The sequence below is a fragment of the Berghia stephanieae genome, chromosome 5 (genome assembly GCF_034508935.2).
Source record: "Berghia stephanieae isolate SIO BIC M18660-M18661 chromosome 5, UCSD_Bste_1.3, whole genome shotgun sequence".
Lineage (NCBI taxonomy): Eukaryota > Metazoa > Mollusca > Gastropoda > Nudibranchia > Aeolidiidae > Berghia > Berghia stephanieae.
This window is the reverse complement of record NC_088364.1, coordinates 66639768-66655479: the sequence shown is the minus strand read 5'-3', so window position 1 is coordinate 66655479 and position 15712 is coordinate 66639768. Positions and strand designations below refer to the sequence as shown.

General features: G+C 34.1%; 2 protein-coding genes across 3 annotated transcripts in view; both read left to right on the top strand.

The window, feature by feature from the left end:
• The window catches only part of LOC144973468 (core histone macro-H2A.1-like), a 592749-nt gene that overhangs the window by 511763 nt on the left and 65274 nt on the right, over positions 1 to 15712 (top strand). The window lies entirely within an intron of this gene.
• Positions 1 to 15712, top strand: part of LOC144973450 (putative E3 ubiquitin-protein ligase HERC4) — a 36794-nt gene that overhangs the window by 395 nt on the left and 20687 nt on the right. For both annotated transcript variants that reach the window (XM_078915910.1, XM_078915911.1), the window contains exons 2-15: positions 441 to 809; positions 2195 to 2360; positions 3533 to 3609; positions 4383 to 4572; positions 5457 to 5488; positions 5800 to 5891; positions 6677 to 6807; positions 8723 to 8978; positions 9441 to 9562; positions 10545 to 10601; positions 12093 to 12204; positions 13050 to 13239; positions 14208 to 14257; positions 14837 to 14896. In XM_078915910.1, the coding sequence (XP_078772036.1) occupies positions 575 to 809; positions 2195 to 2360; positions 3533 to 3609; positions 4383 to 4572; positions 5457 to 5488; positions 5800 to 5891; positions 6677 to 6807; positions 8723 to 8978; positions 9441 to 9562; positions 10545 to 10601; positions 12093 to 12204; positions 13050 to 13239; positions 14208 to 14257; positions 14837 to 14896 (1770 nt within the window). In that variant the 5' untranslated portion in view covers positions 441 to 574. The remainder of the gene's footprint in view (positions 1 to 440; positions 810 to 2194; positions 2361 to 3532; positions 3610 to 4382; positions 4573 to 5456; positions 5489 to 5799; positions 5892 to 6676; positions 6808 to 8722; positions 8979 to 9440; positions 9563 to 10544; positions 10602 to 12092; positions 12205 to 13049; positions 13240 to 14207; positions 14258 to 14836; positions 14897 to 15712) is intronic.

Sequence of the window (15712 nt, the reverse complement as noted above, 5' to 3'; positions counted from 1 at the left end):
ACCGAGCCATTCCATTATAAATAAAGTATGATTTTGATCACTATGATTATGATTATGGTATTGAATATTGCTCACCGGTGGGTGTGGTAAACATTAAACTTAAACATGTTGTAGTTAATCAATTGTGATGACCCTGACTACTGGTTTGAATTTCGTGTCTGTGATCGAAAAGATTTATATTCTTTTTCTAAAACAGCTTAATGGAAGAATGAGGTTTGATTTTAGTGCAACTCAATGCTGAACAGGATTTATTTTTTCTTCAAATAGATCTCATAGTTACACTCTACTCCCGCCTGTCAGCTATCTAATAATGAGACTTTTTGGTCACCGTTGTTACAATATTGCAACAGCTCAGGTGATCAATTCCCAGGAGTAAGAAGTATATCGCCAAGGCAAAATACCATACCATACCATAAGATTTTTCTTCTTTTTATTTCCAGTCTGCTGAGCATTGGAACAGCAAATTCAATTGACAATGTGACGTTCAACCATTCATTCTGGACTTAACTAACTGTGCGGATGTTTTTAACTGATATTTTATTATAAATTTTAGTATTTTAATGAATTCTTCACCATGGCAAAGCTGTTTGGATGGGGCAAAGCGAATACCGGAGCTCTTGGTGTGGAGGGGACAGATATGACTTTGGTTACATCTCCTCAGTACATCAAAGAATTTTCCTCAGATGAAATAAGATGCATAAGTAGTAGTGCAGGACATACCCTCGTGACTCTTGACAATGGATCTGTCCTAAGTTGTGGGGAGAATGATTTCAACCAATGTGGAAGGGACTCAAATCTCAGAAAACTCGGTGAGTATATTAGTCATTGATAATAATAATGAAAATAAACATCACTTATTATAATGTTTTACCCTGTCGAAACAGGCACTAGGCACTTTGCATTAACATGTAGGTATCAATTGAAATAAATAAGTACATAAATAAACCGGCTTTTTAAGTTTGAAGAGATGAAGATGGCCTAAGGGTAAGGGATTCCAACATTGAGGGATGGTCAATTGAAATGATTGAGTGCCAACTCAATGAAGTACCTTTGTTTTTTTTTTCTAATTTGAGCTTGTCATTACTGTTAAGTACAAATTTTCCCCCAAACAACAGGGGAATGGGGGAAACATGCCATGTGATGTAAGAAAAACTAATTAACTTAACATATTTTTATACAGTCCAATCAAGTATTAGGGATGCCACTTAATTGGGACAGCCGCGTTATTAGGAGGATTCCTTGGGAACAGAATTTTATCTATATAAGAATTAATTCCTCTTCCAATTCACAGCCGCTTAAGTGGGATTGCTCGCTGCTTGATAGGGACAAAGTTTGGCAATGACCATCCCCATAAGAGAGCTTTTTCATTGTTTCAATCATTTAAACTGATGGTCCATAAATTGCAAATTAGGGACGGTCAACCGGATGAGTCGTCATACCGTTCATCATAGAGGTGTGTACAATATAATTTACATGTAGCCCCTGGTTGTGGGTGTGTGGTTGAACCATTCGTCATAGTCATCACAGAGATGAGAACAATAGGCTTTACCTGTATCCCTTGTCAGTGTCATCGACTGCCATCATCAATTCATGGTCATGGGTCAACTGACCAATGGTACGATAGTTAATGTAATTATCATAAAAACTAGAGACTCTTAAGAGAGCAATGGTAATGGGTGATATTTTTGTTTGTTCAAGGCTGTCACCACCAAATGGTTTGTTTTGTTCAATTAAATAAATCAGTAGACAAAATGCATTCATGATCTGTTTCTTACTTATACCACCATTATGAGTGGCATATGCATTAATTGTTTTGTGCAATTAGTATTGTCTCTCATTGTTAAAGGTGTCGTTTGTTTTTCATAAGACATGAAGCATCACTCAAGTATATTTCTGCCGCTTAATTGGGACTATTTGTCAGGAACCAAGTGCTCTATCAACTAAGCCTCTATTGTTTAGCAAATTGCTTTACAGATGGACACTACCAGCATGAGAATGTTTGTGATCAAAGTTCTCTATTCAACCACTGACCACACTGAGCCACCAATGGAACCATTCAATATATGTCGTAAATAAATATTATATATTCTAAGAATATAAGTGTCAAGTTAAATCAAGATTATCACTATTTTAAAAAAAAATGCAAAATAGGCTAAATCATTTTTACTTTGATTTATTTATTTTTTGCACTCAGTGCCCATTGAAACTGTCCTCAAGACGCATCATGTCATGAAAGCATGTGCAGGAACATCACACAGTATAGCTCTGACACAAGCCCAAGAGCTTTTCACGTGGGGTAGAAATGATGAAGGTCAATTAGGGAGAGGAGAAATCCCAGAGGAATCTGCGATATGCCCAAAGTAAGTTGACATTTTAAAAAATTATGCATGTTTTTTTTTTTTTCTTTATGTTTTATTTGGGAATAATTCTTGTCTCATAGATTCAAAAACTCAGTTTTGCTCTTTATTAGATGCAATGCAACTGGATGACAGATTCTGGTCACTTCTGATTTTTTTTTTCAAAACTTAAGGCAAATTTAATTGTTAAAAAAATTGTCTGCATGATCAGTCATATTCTGATTGTTTTTATTTTTTAATACATATTTATTTTTTAAATTTTCTCATTGGTCTGTGTCATTCGAGCTATGATTTTTCAATACTAATATATGATCATTACAAAAGGCTGGCGTCTTATCCAATGGGTAGCATACTATTGCCCATTTAGCTCTATAGATATCTGGATAAACCCCAGCTTCATGGGTGTAATCACTTTGAAGACTAAAAATTTAAGAATAAATTATCATTATATTCTAAATCATGAAATTGAGGCTGACATCCACTCAATTGATAAAGTCTCCACTTTTCATTCAAGCAAAAGCGCATATTTCAATCCTGGGTGGGTTTAGTTTTATAAAAATTACCGATCCCTTTGTCTGCCCAGCAAAAAATATTTTGTCTTGTTCAATGGATTACAAGCAATTGATGCGTTATTATTGCCTGTTAAACTCTGGCTTTATAGACATTATAACTCTTAAGAATTGTTTTTTCTCCTTTTTGGTTTCTACCTGAAGATCAGTTCTGTAATTTTTACTTTCCCTTAAAAATATTTTTTTTAAAATAAAATTTGAGCTTTTATATAAACGTGCTCAAAGCGCTTTACAAGGGGTCTCTGTCCAACAACAACATTTAACATTTAGGACAAGACATGACGCCAGTAAGGTGATATTATAATTTTTTCTGACAGAGACAACAGTCAGGTACTCATTTTACACCTGAGTACGTTGAGAGAATGTGAGTAAAGAGCCTTTTCCAAGGACTCAACTATGTGCCGAGCGGGCTTGAATCCAGGACCACAAGACCACATAGCCCTTAGACCTTAGTTCCTCCTGTGTCTTTGACATATTGGGCTGTCCAGATTCGCCATTCCTCTCTGTCCTGTACTGCCGTGTATGCCTCGTCCCATGTCATTTTGAGATAAATATATTTTAAAGTAAAATGAATGAAATGTAATATAATTTGTATTTTCTATACAGACTGGTGAAAACGTTGGCAGTTTACAGTATTATACAGGTATCATGTGGTAGCAGCCATAGTATTGCCTTGACAAATGGTATGTTGGAAATAATTTATTTTACTGCTTAGGCCATCTTGCATTACTTGGAAGGGACTAGGGGGGAGGGGGGGGGGTATTTTCATATTCTGAATATCATTCTCAAATGAATGTTAACAAAGAAAGAAAAAGTATTTGTCAATCGCTATGATACATTAATAAGCAGTTTCCATTCCTGCCAAGTCGAACAATATTCTGTATTTGAATGTGGAATTTGAGTAAGAATATGTGAAATTCTCATCAGATACTCAATATAGAACCAAAACATATGTGTAAGAAAAATCACTCTACCTTTACTTGGAATGATTTAAACATGTTGATTATTAGTGCCTGAATAAGTTTACAAACAAAAAGAAGCATCTTCCACCTTTTACATGGGCACAATGTCACTGCGCCACAATTTAATATGGACATGTGTATGATTTTTGGGTCGATTTTCCTTTGTAAAAATGTTATCACTCAATATGCTCTTGTAGATAAACTTTTAAAGAAAACAATATTCAAAATTTGAAGGAAAAAAATAGAAAAATAAGCAAATCAGTTATCAGTAAGTTGTGGGGTTCTTAGAATAGATAATTTTCTTACATTTCTTGAACAACCAAATTACTGAGTTTTGAACCATTTTTTTTTTCAATATACTGTTCAGAATTTAGAAAAGATTGATGGCAAGAAAGTGTTTTTTTAAATAGGTAAACAAAGACCATTTTACACAAGGATTGAAAGCATCACAATCTGACATGGTTTTGCAATATTGTCGTCGAAAATTCTTCCAGATGGTTGTTTAGCCACTTGGGGTTGCAATGCCTATGGCCAATTAGGATACGGCATGAAGTCAAATGGCTGTAGACTTCCTGCGTTTGTTACCTGTCTCAAGGGCCTTCCCGTCAAACAAATCGCCGCTGGCGGAAACCACACTTGTATCTTGTCCAAATCTGGAGCTGTTTATGGTTGGGGTCGCAACAGGTAATTTTATTTTTTCTTTTGTCTCATTCTTGTTAGTGATCCAATATCTTAAAACAGTATCATGCGGGAGTGATTTAGATTCAGAAAATTGAATTTATAGTAAAAAATTTGAAACTTGGTTTATGAGTTGTGCAGCTATGTGGTCTTGTGGTATGACACTCACTTTCGATATCGGAAGGTCCTGGGTTTGAGCCTTGTTTAGCGCATAGTTGAGTCCTCATCATTTTATATCTTATCTTATCATATTTAAGGCTGAATATAGGACTTATCCTTTAAATGCCTTATACAATAGCTTATAATTACAAAAAAAGTGGGTCACTGCAATGTCTTGAACTCTACTTTCATTTTCATGTTTAATCTACTAGGACCTGCTACTACATTCAGAATATGCAAGTCAGAAAAAAAAAAAAAATCCTCAGGAAACGAAGAATATGGAAGCTAATGTATTTTGTTATATAACTGTTCATGACAAAAATGAAATGCTGATCTCTTGTCTTGGCGCATCATTTGAAACATTTCAAATACGACAGGAGAGACATTTTCTCTTTTCTTTCCCCCTAGAATCGTTTCCTTCATGATGGCTTCCTGTCTGCTTTTCCTGTGTAGGATGTTAGATGTGCATTTCTTTTTCGTTTGTGTGTCTATTTCCTGCCAGTCCTACCTCCTTAAACACATTGACAATAGCAGTGTCATCTGATGTGTATTTTGTTTTGTTGTTAATTTTTTTTCTTAGCATAAGCGACATAAGTGAGAGGTTGATTCTGAATTTTTTATGTTTTGTAAAGGCATTATGTTCCTTTCTTATATATTTGACAAGTCATTCATTAATTTTTTTCAACGTAGCGAAACTGATCACAAACTTTTTCCTTTCAAATTTCTTCCAGTTTTGGACAATTGGGACTCAATGATACAACAGGTAAGACATTTTGTCCTTTAGCCACACCATAAGCATTTTATCAGTGCACCCCCCCCCCCCCCCACCCCATCTCTTCCCGCTTCCTTCCTCAAGTCAATCTCGTGGAAGACAATATCCGAATTTCCATTCTTAGATTGATCAGGCTGTATTAGACCTTTTGTTATAAGTGTTCTGACCTCTTGCATATACACACATTCTTTTCCACAAAGAGAAAATACAAAATAATTTATTTTGATGTAGCAATAAATAAGTTAATTCAATATGAGGAAGTACAAATGATAACATATGGTTCATCTTGAAATGTATTTCAGATAAGCCATCACCATCCCAATGTCGTCCTTTGAGAAGTCAGAAGATAAAGTTTATATCATGTGGGGAAAACCACACTGCAGCTTTAACAATGGTAAATTGCCCTTTTCATTTTGTAGCATTCGATGGAATTCTAGTATTGTCTTTCATGAAAACAATAAGTCGCGAAAGAACAACATTTTAGAGAATTGAAAGACTTCAATGTAACGTTATGTTGGATTCAAATTTAAGGTATTCATAATCATTATATATGGAATGGAAACATACTTGTCAAAACCTAGTGATAAATTTAACATGAAAATATTAGTGTTAATGATGATATGACCATGAGGGCGATAAAACATCAGAAAACCTCTGTTCCTGTGTTGGATAAGTAAGGGGTGGCATCTTATTTTGTTTTAAACTCTTATATAGCTGAGTCTTTTTTTTTTTAATTTAAATAGCTGGTATGATGAGCTAAAGAGACAGTTTGTACTTGCTTAAAACGATAATGAGAGGTAATTATGGGAAGCATTTTTTTATTTAAAAAAAAAAAAAAAGAGAATGTTGGTACTAGTTTGGATTTCAATCTGACACAGTTTTCCCTTCTCTTAACCCTCTCCTTACCAACTATAAGAAAATCCTCACATTCGCTACGATACACCAACATTTTTCTTATTCAAAATTTTATTTTACATCATATAATATAAAGAAAATGAACAGTGTGTTTTAGAACATGTTTTACTAAAGATATTATGTATTGCAAGAACTTACTGCTATTGTGTTTGAGTGATAAAAAATCTATTTTTTTGTGTTAGTTGGGTTTGAAGTTTTGTGGAAAATCATGAAAATGGCTAGTAAGGAGAGAGTTAAGATAAACACTTCCCAATCTACTTTCAGGACGGTCGTGTATTCACTTATGGTTCAGGTAGCTACGGCCAACTGGGGCATAACTCACTCAATATGGAGATTTTACCCAAACAGATAATAGAATTGTCTGGTAGTCATGTTTCCCAGATTGTTTGTGGAAGGTAAGCTCTTGCAAATTGTGCGATTTGCAGGAAAAATAAAATCCCCAAAATATATAGGGTAACTTGCACTAATTTTGCTCAAAATATTTCATATTGTTCTGGATTTTTCTTTAGTCCTTCAGAGCCATTTGGCCCAAGGGGCCGGAATTTATCCTGGTTTCTATAGTGTGAAACGTACAATAGCAATTGCTTGCTACCCTTTGGATAGGATGGTAGTCCATCTCCAAGTACTTTCCACCTGATCTAGCAGACCCAGCTACCCAATCACTTCTGGGTGGACAGGGGGGTCAGAAACAAATTTCGACTGCACCTGGGATTGATCTCAGTCCCTTTGCATGTGAAGCGAGTGCTCTACCAACTGAGCTATCGGGACCCCCATTGTTCTGGATTAGAACAGAGATATTCTTCAATTTCATTTTAAAAGTTGGAACTGAAAGACACTTCAAGTAAAGATACACTAATTGTACTTTTTTTTATTACATTATTTCTTAGATCTTCTTGTTATGTCTTCATATATTCCATGAAAAGCTGCCCTTGTGTTGCTGTAAGTGCTGTCGAATTTTCAAAACTTTCAAAAAAGACAACCAAAAAATGTTGTAGAATTTATATAGCGCAATATCCACAAAGCGTGCTTAAAAAAACACTGTACAAGGGGTCCCTACCCAATAGCAAAACCTGACATGTAGCACAAGCAGGACAGGTACTCATTTTACACAGTAGGATGAGAGAATGTGAGTAAATAGCCTTTTTCAAAGACTCAACTTTGCACCACTCAAAATGGGACTCGAACCCTTGACCTTCCAGTTTCAAGGCCAGTGTCATACCACATAGCCACACTTAGGTATGCCACTTAAAATATTTGGATAAGAATGCAATAAGTTTCACCCTATTATAGATTTTTATTCTTCCTAACTGTTTTCCCGAGAAGTGATCGGTAATGAAAATGTACCAGAATTTAAAACTTAAAACTGCAAAAGAAAGGACCATCAATACAGAGGCAATAATGTGTTGTCATGAAGATGGTGTAAAAAATGAAAACATCGTCATGCTTACATTTTCACCTGAGGGTCCCGATAGCTCAGTTGGTAGAGCACTCACTTCACACACAAAGGGGCCGAGATCGATCTCAAGTGCAGTTGAAGTTTTTTTCTGATCCCACTGTCTCCCCAGCAGTGATTGGGTAGCCAGTCTGTTAGAACTGGCAGAAAGTACTTTACGATAGACTAGCATTCTATCCAAAGGGTAGTAAGCAATTGCTATTGTCCATTTCATGCTATAGAAACCAGGATAGACTCAAGACTCCATGGACCGAATGGCTGTGAAGGACTACTTTTTTACATTCTCACCTGGAGCTCTTCAACTACTGTGATAGGGCTATTGTAACCAAAATTAATAACAAACATCAAGCAACTCGTGTCTTCCGTTTGTCTCAAGTTGTGTTTGAAGCATTGTCAATATCATACCTCTTCTTGCATCCATTTAGCTTTGTCTCTTTAACATGATACATAACTAGTATCCATAGACGAAGAAAAAAAAAACCCCCACACAACTTTGAAAGTTGAATATGAAATAGTCTTGAATGATTACAGAGTATTTGATTAATTTATTCATTTGTAAAATCTGAAAGGATCAAAATTTAGATATAACAAACTAAAACAAGATTCAAATTGGACTTTTGTTTTTGAATACAAAGTATTTCAATTAAATAGGGTTGAGAGGCAAATTCTCCTCCAGTTTTACACCAAAATGACTGAAAAGCTATCATGTCAGCGACAAGATTTTTTGTTTATTATTGATTGACACAAAAAAAGCACCCATTTGGTCAAAACCTTGCTGTGATAGTTTATTTTTTTTGCTGATCCCCCTCTGTTTATATTCAAGTTGCACTGAAAACATGTTTCTTCTTTACCAACAGAGGACACACTCTTGCCTTTGTCATGTCTCTGAACCGAGTTTATTCATTTGGTCTTGGAGGCAGTGGGCAATTAGGTTTGTCCTCCACCACAAACAAGAGCAGTCCTTTTGCAGTGCAGGGCCCTTGGTCAGGGGAAGGAGGTGGGCCCTCTACTTCAGCAACGTCAATGCAGGTGGATAACTGTGGGCCAGGGATGAAAATCAGTTGTATCTATGCAGGAGGGGATTACTCCTTTGTGACTTGTCAGCATGCTAAGGTGGGTTATAGATGGATGGCCAGAACTAGATCATTCAAGCTTTTGAGATAATGATAATGAAGATAAAATGGATATTTATAACAATGATGATAACAATAGCAATGATAATAATAATAATAATAATGATAATATAATAATAATAATGATAATGATGATGATGATAATAATAATAATAATAATGATAATAATAATAATTATAAGAATAATATTTATCCTTAAATTTATGAAAAAGAGCCTGACTCTGAATCTTTTTTGTATTGGTGTAAAATCACAAATCGAGTTTATAATAATCATTTGTTTTTTGTATGCTTTCAACATCTACTATTTCTTGTATTATTTTTTTAAGGTATTGTCAGTTTATTTTACTGTTATATCATTTGTCTCATAACATTTTCTTTAAAAAAAAGATAATTAAAAAAATAACAACGTAGAACTAATGTAAGACAAATTCTTTCTTCTCAGAATTTCAAACCATCCTTCTGTCAGGAAGATCCCAAATCACAAATCATGATATTGACTCTAGAAGTGGTGAAACGTCTCCTTCCTTTGATGGCATCGGACACCCCTTCTCATGAATTGTCAGAGTAAGTTTGATTCAAATTTTTGATATTTTGATTTTTTTTTTCTATTACTTTGAGGAGGCTTCAGAAGTGCTCTTCCAATGTCAGTAGTATAATGACTTGGCATTGCATTTGTTTTTTGTTTTTTTTTTTGTTTTGTTTTTTAATGTTTGTTGATATAAAGATATGAAAAAAGGATGAGTTTTGAAATACATATTTTTGATGATAAAAAGCTGCTAGAAGCTGTGGACTGTAAAAAGCAATGAACAAAAATGAATATATCCACTTTGAAAAAGAACTAAATATCCAACACAGAACATTTCAGGTTCAAACCCTTCCTTAGCCAATAACAAAAACGTTAAAAACATTAAAAGTTTGGTAAAATAGCATCGGACTGGATTCACTTTACAGACGTACATGGAGGGCATCAGACTCAATCCGTGCAAGTGACTGTGAGGTAAAATTATTTTTTACACTCATATTGAAGTAATAAACAAAACTGAACAGCTTCAAAAAAGAACAAAATACCAAACATGAAAAGTTTTGGGTTCAAAACCCTTCTTGAGTCAACAACAGAAACAATATGAACTTTAATAAATGACTTAAAAACCAGATCTATTTTTTAAAGGAATGTATTTATACTCGAGTCCTTCTCTGAGGACACATAGTTGAGTCCTTGGAAAAGGCTCTTTACTCACATTTTATGACCGTACTCGGGTGTAAAATTACTGACTGGCTGTTAAGAGCATTGTCTTGGTCAAAAAAAGTATTTACTATCCATCAACAGGCATTATGTCTCGTCCTACACGTTTAAGTGTTGCTGTTTGCTAGGGAGCCCTTGCAAAGCCCTTTGAGCACATTTAGTGGATATTGCACTATAAAATGCCCTAGTTTTTAGGGGTTTTTTTTTGTTTAGGGTTTTTTTTTTAGGATTTATCATTCATTGATATTTCAACAGTTGAATATTCATATTTCATATTTTCTCTTTCAAAATTTCTATTTTCAGTCAAATCTCAAAGATATTTTCATCTGCCTCTTGTTTAAATGGGTCTTTCTTGTTGGCGTAAGTTTTTGATACTTGTGACTTTTTTTTTTTCTTTTGTTACGGTGTTTTTCCTATTTATTTTTTATTTATTTATTTGTTTATCTATCTATTTATTTATTAATTTATCTTTCTCTCTATTTATTTATTTATGTATTTATCTATTTAAAAAAAAAAATTTTCTAAATATTATCCTTCTAACTTACTGTTGATGGTGTTTTCAGAATAATCATGCTTGTTATCAAAAATTTTATGACTAGGTGCCAACAATCTCATAGTGAGAGCTCACAATCAATAATCAAGTAATAATTTTTCTTGATCCTTTCTCTGTCTTACGAACAAATCCATTTAGAAAATTTTAAAAGATGGTATGTTCAAATGTTTTTCATTGTAAACAAAGTGATTTACTCAATTGTTCTGAAAAATTCATAAATCATTTCATTCAAAAGTGTCCTTACTATAAAGATCTTTTTCTAAAATGCCCTCAATTTGTGCCATGATTATTGATATATGTGGAGTGTTTAAAAAAATGGAGAGATGACAACTCATGGTTTTGATTCACGAGTCTAGATTCTAAGTGCAGCTATGTGGTCTTGTCGTATGACACTTGCCTTTGAATCAGAAGGAACTGGGTTCGAGTTCCTCTCTAAGCGGTGCATAGTTGAATCCTCAGAAAAGGGTCTTTACTCACATTCTCCCACTGTACTCAGGAGAAAATTGAGTACCTGGCCGTTAACAGCTTTGTCTCTGTTGGAAAAAATTATATTATCGCCTAACAGGCATCATGTCTCTTCCTACATGGCTTGGGATCCCTTGTAAAGTGCTTTTAGCAAATTAAGTGAATATTGTGCTATATAAATGCTCTAGTTTTTGTATAACAGACACTGAGGAGGTGTCTTGTGACAAGGGCTGGAGTCAGTGATTGAAACTTACAAAATCCAGACGCCAAGAGTTTCTTTATCTACAGAATACAAATATGTTATCAGTAAAGTAGTCCTTTAGAGCCAATAGGCCCATGGAGCCGGAGTTTATCCCGATTTCTATAGCGTGAAACGGACACTAGCAATTGCTTGCAGGATACTAGTCTATCGTAAAGTACTGTCTGCCAAATCTAACAGACCCAGCCACCCAATCACTGCTGGGTGGACAGGGGGGGTAAGAAAAAATCTCAACTGCACCTGGGATCGATCACAGTCCTTTGCGTGTGAAGCGAGTGCTCTACCAACTGTCATCAGACTCAACCTTTAACCATGCAAGTTACACTTTCACATCACATCCAGTTCTAACATGCAAGGGTCATATGCCATATCTCATATTTCTGTTTTCACTGAAGATTGTCAAATTGCATCTGGTGCTAGAACTGGAAGAATTGGAAAATGTAAGAATTTTTGTTCATCGGTGGATTTTTTTTTTCTTTTTTAATTTTGTTAAAATTTATCAGATTCCGACAACTTACCTTGTATGATTTGCTATTGTGTGATTTTATTTTTTATTTTTCCTTCTTATATGTAGGGGTGACGAGCATTTTGGGAGTAGTCGAAGAAAACATGGTTTGGATATGACTGCTGTCCGTTCAGTTTTCCAAGAATTAGCCAATGTTCAAAATGTCATCATTATGCAAAGGGTCAGTGTGTTTGTTTGTCTCCATGTTGATTTATTCGTAAATATATAAAAAATTAAAAGCATGCAAAGTATAGATTAGGAATGTTGATGAGTGATAGAAAAATGCGTGCTGCAAGAAGTTTTTTTACTAAGCCCATCAGTATTTCTCTTTAATTTTCCCCTCATGTATTATAACACGTGTCAAGATTTAAAAAGAATGAACATGAATAAAAATGTCAAAATATTGTTTTAAATGGTTGAATCTGATTTATTTCAATTGGTCACTGATTTTCATCCAAAAAGTGGAAATATTATTCTATAAAAGTCACTGGTAAACCTGGTTTTATCTCCAGAGTTCTTCCAAATGAGAAACGTTTTATAATTTGGTATTAACTGTATATAAACAGTAGTCACTCGTTTGTACATAGCTTTTGAGTGAATTCTCTGATTTTAACAAACATTTTCATGTAAATGTATTACATGTAATATCTCAAAATCTTCCAAAAGTGAAAAATAGAATGCAACATATGTACATATGTCAATTTGAACAGTCATGACCTTTCTGACTTATTTTGTTGCGGAGTAAACTGGAGCCCCACAGTTAACAGGATAATCTGAAAAAACACATTTTATCCAAAGATTGTCGTGTTATGTTGTTTTTATTTTTATTGGGGTTTATTTTTTCATAGGATCAGATAGGGTCAGGACCATTTTTTAATATTTAATTATTTTTGTTCTCTAATTATATAAAAATATTGAATTGGGTCGATTTTATGTTCTTATAACTTCAAAATGAAAAGTATATTTTTATTAATGATGTTCCTTATTCAAGCTATGACCTTTTCTATATATATTTGTGACATCCAGATAAGCACTAGCCTAGAAAACGATCTTCTCCCAGCTTTACCCAACACACCATCTGACGTAGAAGCCCTACGCGTATACCTCATCCTCCCTGAGTGCCACCTTTTGGACAACCCCAAGTATTATAGCTCTATCATCTGCCCTTTTGCCAAGTCTCTATTATCACTCCATAAAGTGGCTTTAGAGACTTTTGGTAAGTCTTGGCATATATTTATCATATTTTATTGACAAGATGAGATCTTCCTGTGTCTTCCATCCCCCTTTATGTTTTTCGAGTTGCTTTCTGTCTTTGTCTTGGAATGAGGTTTCTTGGTTTTGTCCTGGCCCTGACTGCAGTCCTTGGCTGGGAGGGAAACAGTCAAATGTATAGGTAAAGATTTGGGAGATGATATGTTTTTACTTGTAAATCATTTCTTAATTGAATTCTCTTATATAAAAATTGATAAAAGCTAGAAACGGGCGTTTAAATGACCTACATAGATTTGAAAGCGATTTTAAACACCTAAAAACAAACAAAACAAATTCTCTTATATTTTTGTTTTTGAAATCATGATTTGTAAGCATGTGAGTGTATTCCTCTTAGATAGGGCCTGTGCTTGTGTCTGGATGAGACATTTTAGGTGGTTTCAAACTAAGTACATGGATCGTGTGCTCAAGGAATCTACATCTGTTCCTTATTTGAATCATCCCCCTTTGTCTTACTTTTTCTTGGGTGCTTTAATTTTAATTCTGGAATTTTTCAACTATCCCATTTTCTTCCTTTTTTACTGGCGCTGAAATGACGTAAATGTGTTACAAGTGCCTTAAAAATAAACAAAACATTTTATTGACTTTGCTGTACATGATGATTTTAAGTGAATTGCAAAAGAAAAAAATTATGATCCATGTTAATCAAAAAAAGTTTTGATTATAATTAAAATAAAGCTTTTGAGTTTATTTATTCTGATTATTTAAAATGTGGAAAAATATAAAAGGCAAGATCTTATTACAGGAAGGACGTGATAAATTTTCTCTGTCGACTCTCTGGTTTTTAAGTAATCTATTTATGTTTTTGCTTTTTGTTGTTGGCTGAAGAAGGGTTTCAGTTTTTTTAGGGTTTTTTTAAGCTGTTATGTTCATTATTGTTTATTGCCACTTATTACGTTTTTTTTTATTCCACAGACAATTGGTGGGCCTCCAATCAACCATCATTCTTCAACAGATTAGTGACTGTGAGTGAATTTTTTAAACCACCAATTTGATTGATCCATTAAATGATCATTTTCTCTAAATTCAGGGGTCCCGATAGTTCAGTTGGTAGAGCACTCACTTCACACACTAAGGGACTGAGATCAATCCCCAGTGCAGTCTTTTCTGACCCCCCCTGTCCACTCAGCAGTTATCGGGTAGCTGGATCTGTTAGTCCTGCTCTGAGTCACACATAGTTGAGTCCTTGGAAATTGCTCTTTACTCACATTATGTCACCATACTGGGGTGTAAAATGAATACCTGGCCATTGAGTGTTGTCTCTGTCGGAAAAAAAAAATTGTCATATCGTCTAACTACATGTTAAGTGTTGCTGTTAGCTAGTGATCCCTTATAAAACACTTTGAGCACGTTTAGTGGATATTGCGCTATATAAATGCTCACGTTGTTTGTTGTTTGTCTTTTTTTTGGGCATGTTTTTAAGGTCAGGAAGGAGAATTCCCAGAAGAAACAAATTATAGTATGCATTGTGGGACTAGATTTTGACTCAACTGAGGATTCATGTGTTGAGGAGGATTTTAAAATCATAATTTTATTCTTTGCAGATTTACAAGCAATGTATAGAATATCTTCTGCAGTTACCGGATACCAACAATCCATTGGAAGTAAGTTATTTAGTCATCATATAATGAGGCTAGTAATGATGAGAATAAAAATAATAATATTAATGATGATAATGAAATATTGATAATGATGATAATAATAATTATATATTAATTATAATAATAATAATGTTAATAATAATGATATTAATGGTAATGATGATAATTATAATAATAAGAACAAGAATGTTAATTATTATACTAATATTAATGCATCATTGATACATTTTTTCGAGACTATTATATTTTGATCAGGATTTTGAATTGTCAGTCATTTTTGAAAGCAAGATTGACATTCTTAAATACTATATAGCAAGAAGGAAATGGTAATAAAAATATTTTGATGATATTTTATTCATTTTTGTAGATGAGATTCATGTCTTTTGACTTTTGTTTATGTTTTAACAGTTATCATCATCATCATCATTGCCTTTTTCACCCTGGGTCAGGGTATAGGCCACAGATAGTGTTTCCATCCCTCTATCTTGAGCTAACTTTTTTATCTCATTCCATGTCTTATCACTTCTCCGTAATCAGCTTCTTTCATTCTTCTCCATGTTCCCCATGGGCTTCCCCACTTGTTTCTTCTGTGTTCTTTTCCATACTTCTTTGTTCTTAATTTTATCCATCCATTTTATTCTGAGTAGCTTACACATGCACTTGTTTACGAAAATCTGTATCCTCCTTATACATGACTGCGATGCATTCCAAGTTTCACATCCATACAGTAGGACTGACTTCACATTTGAGTTGAAAAGTCTTAGCTTTAGTTGTTTTAACAATACTTTGATTTAATTCACGTGTGAAATGCAGTACAGG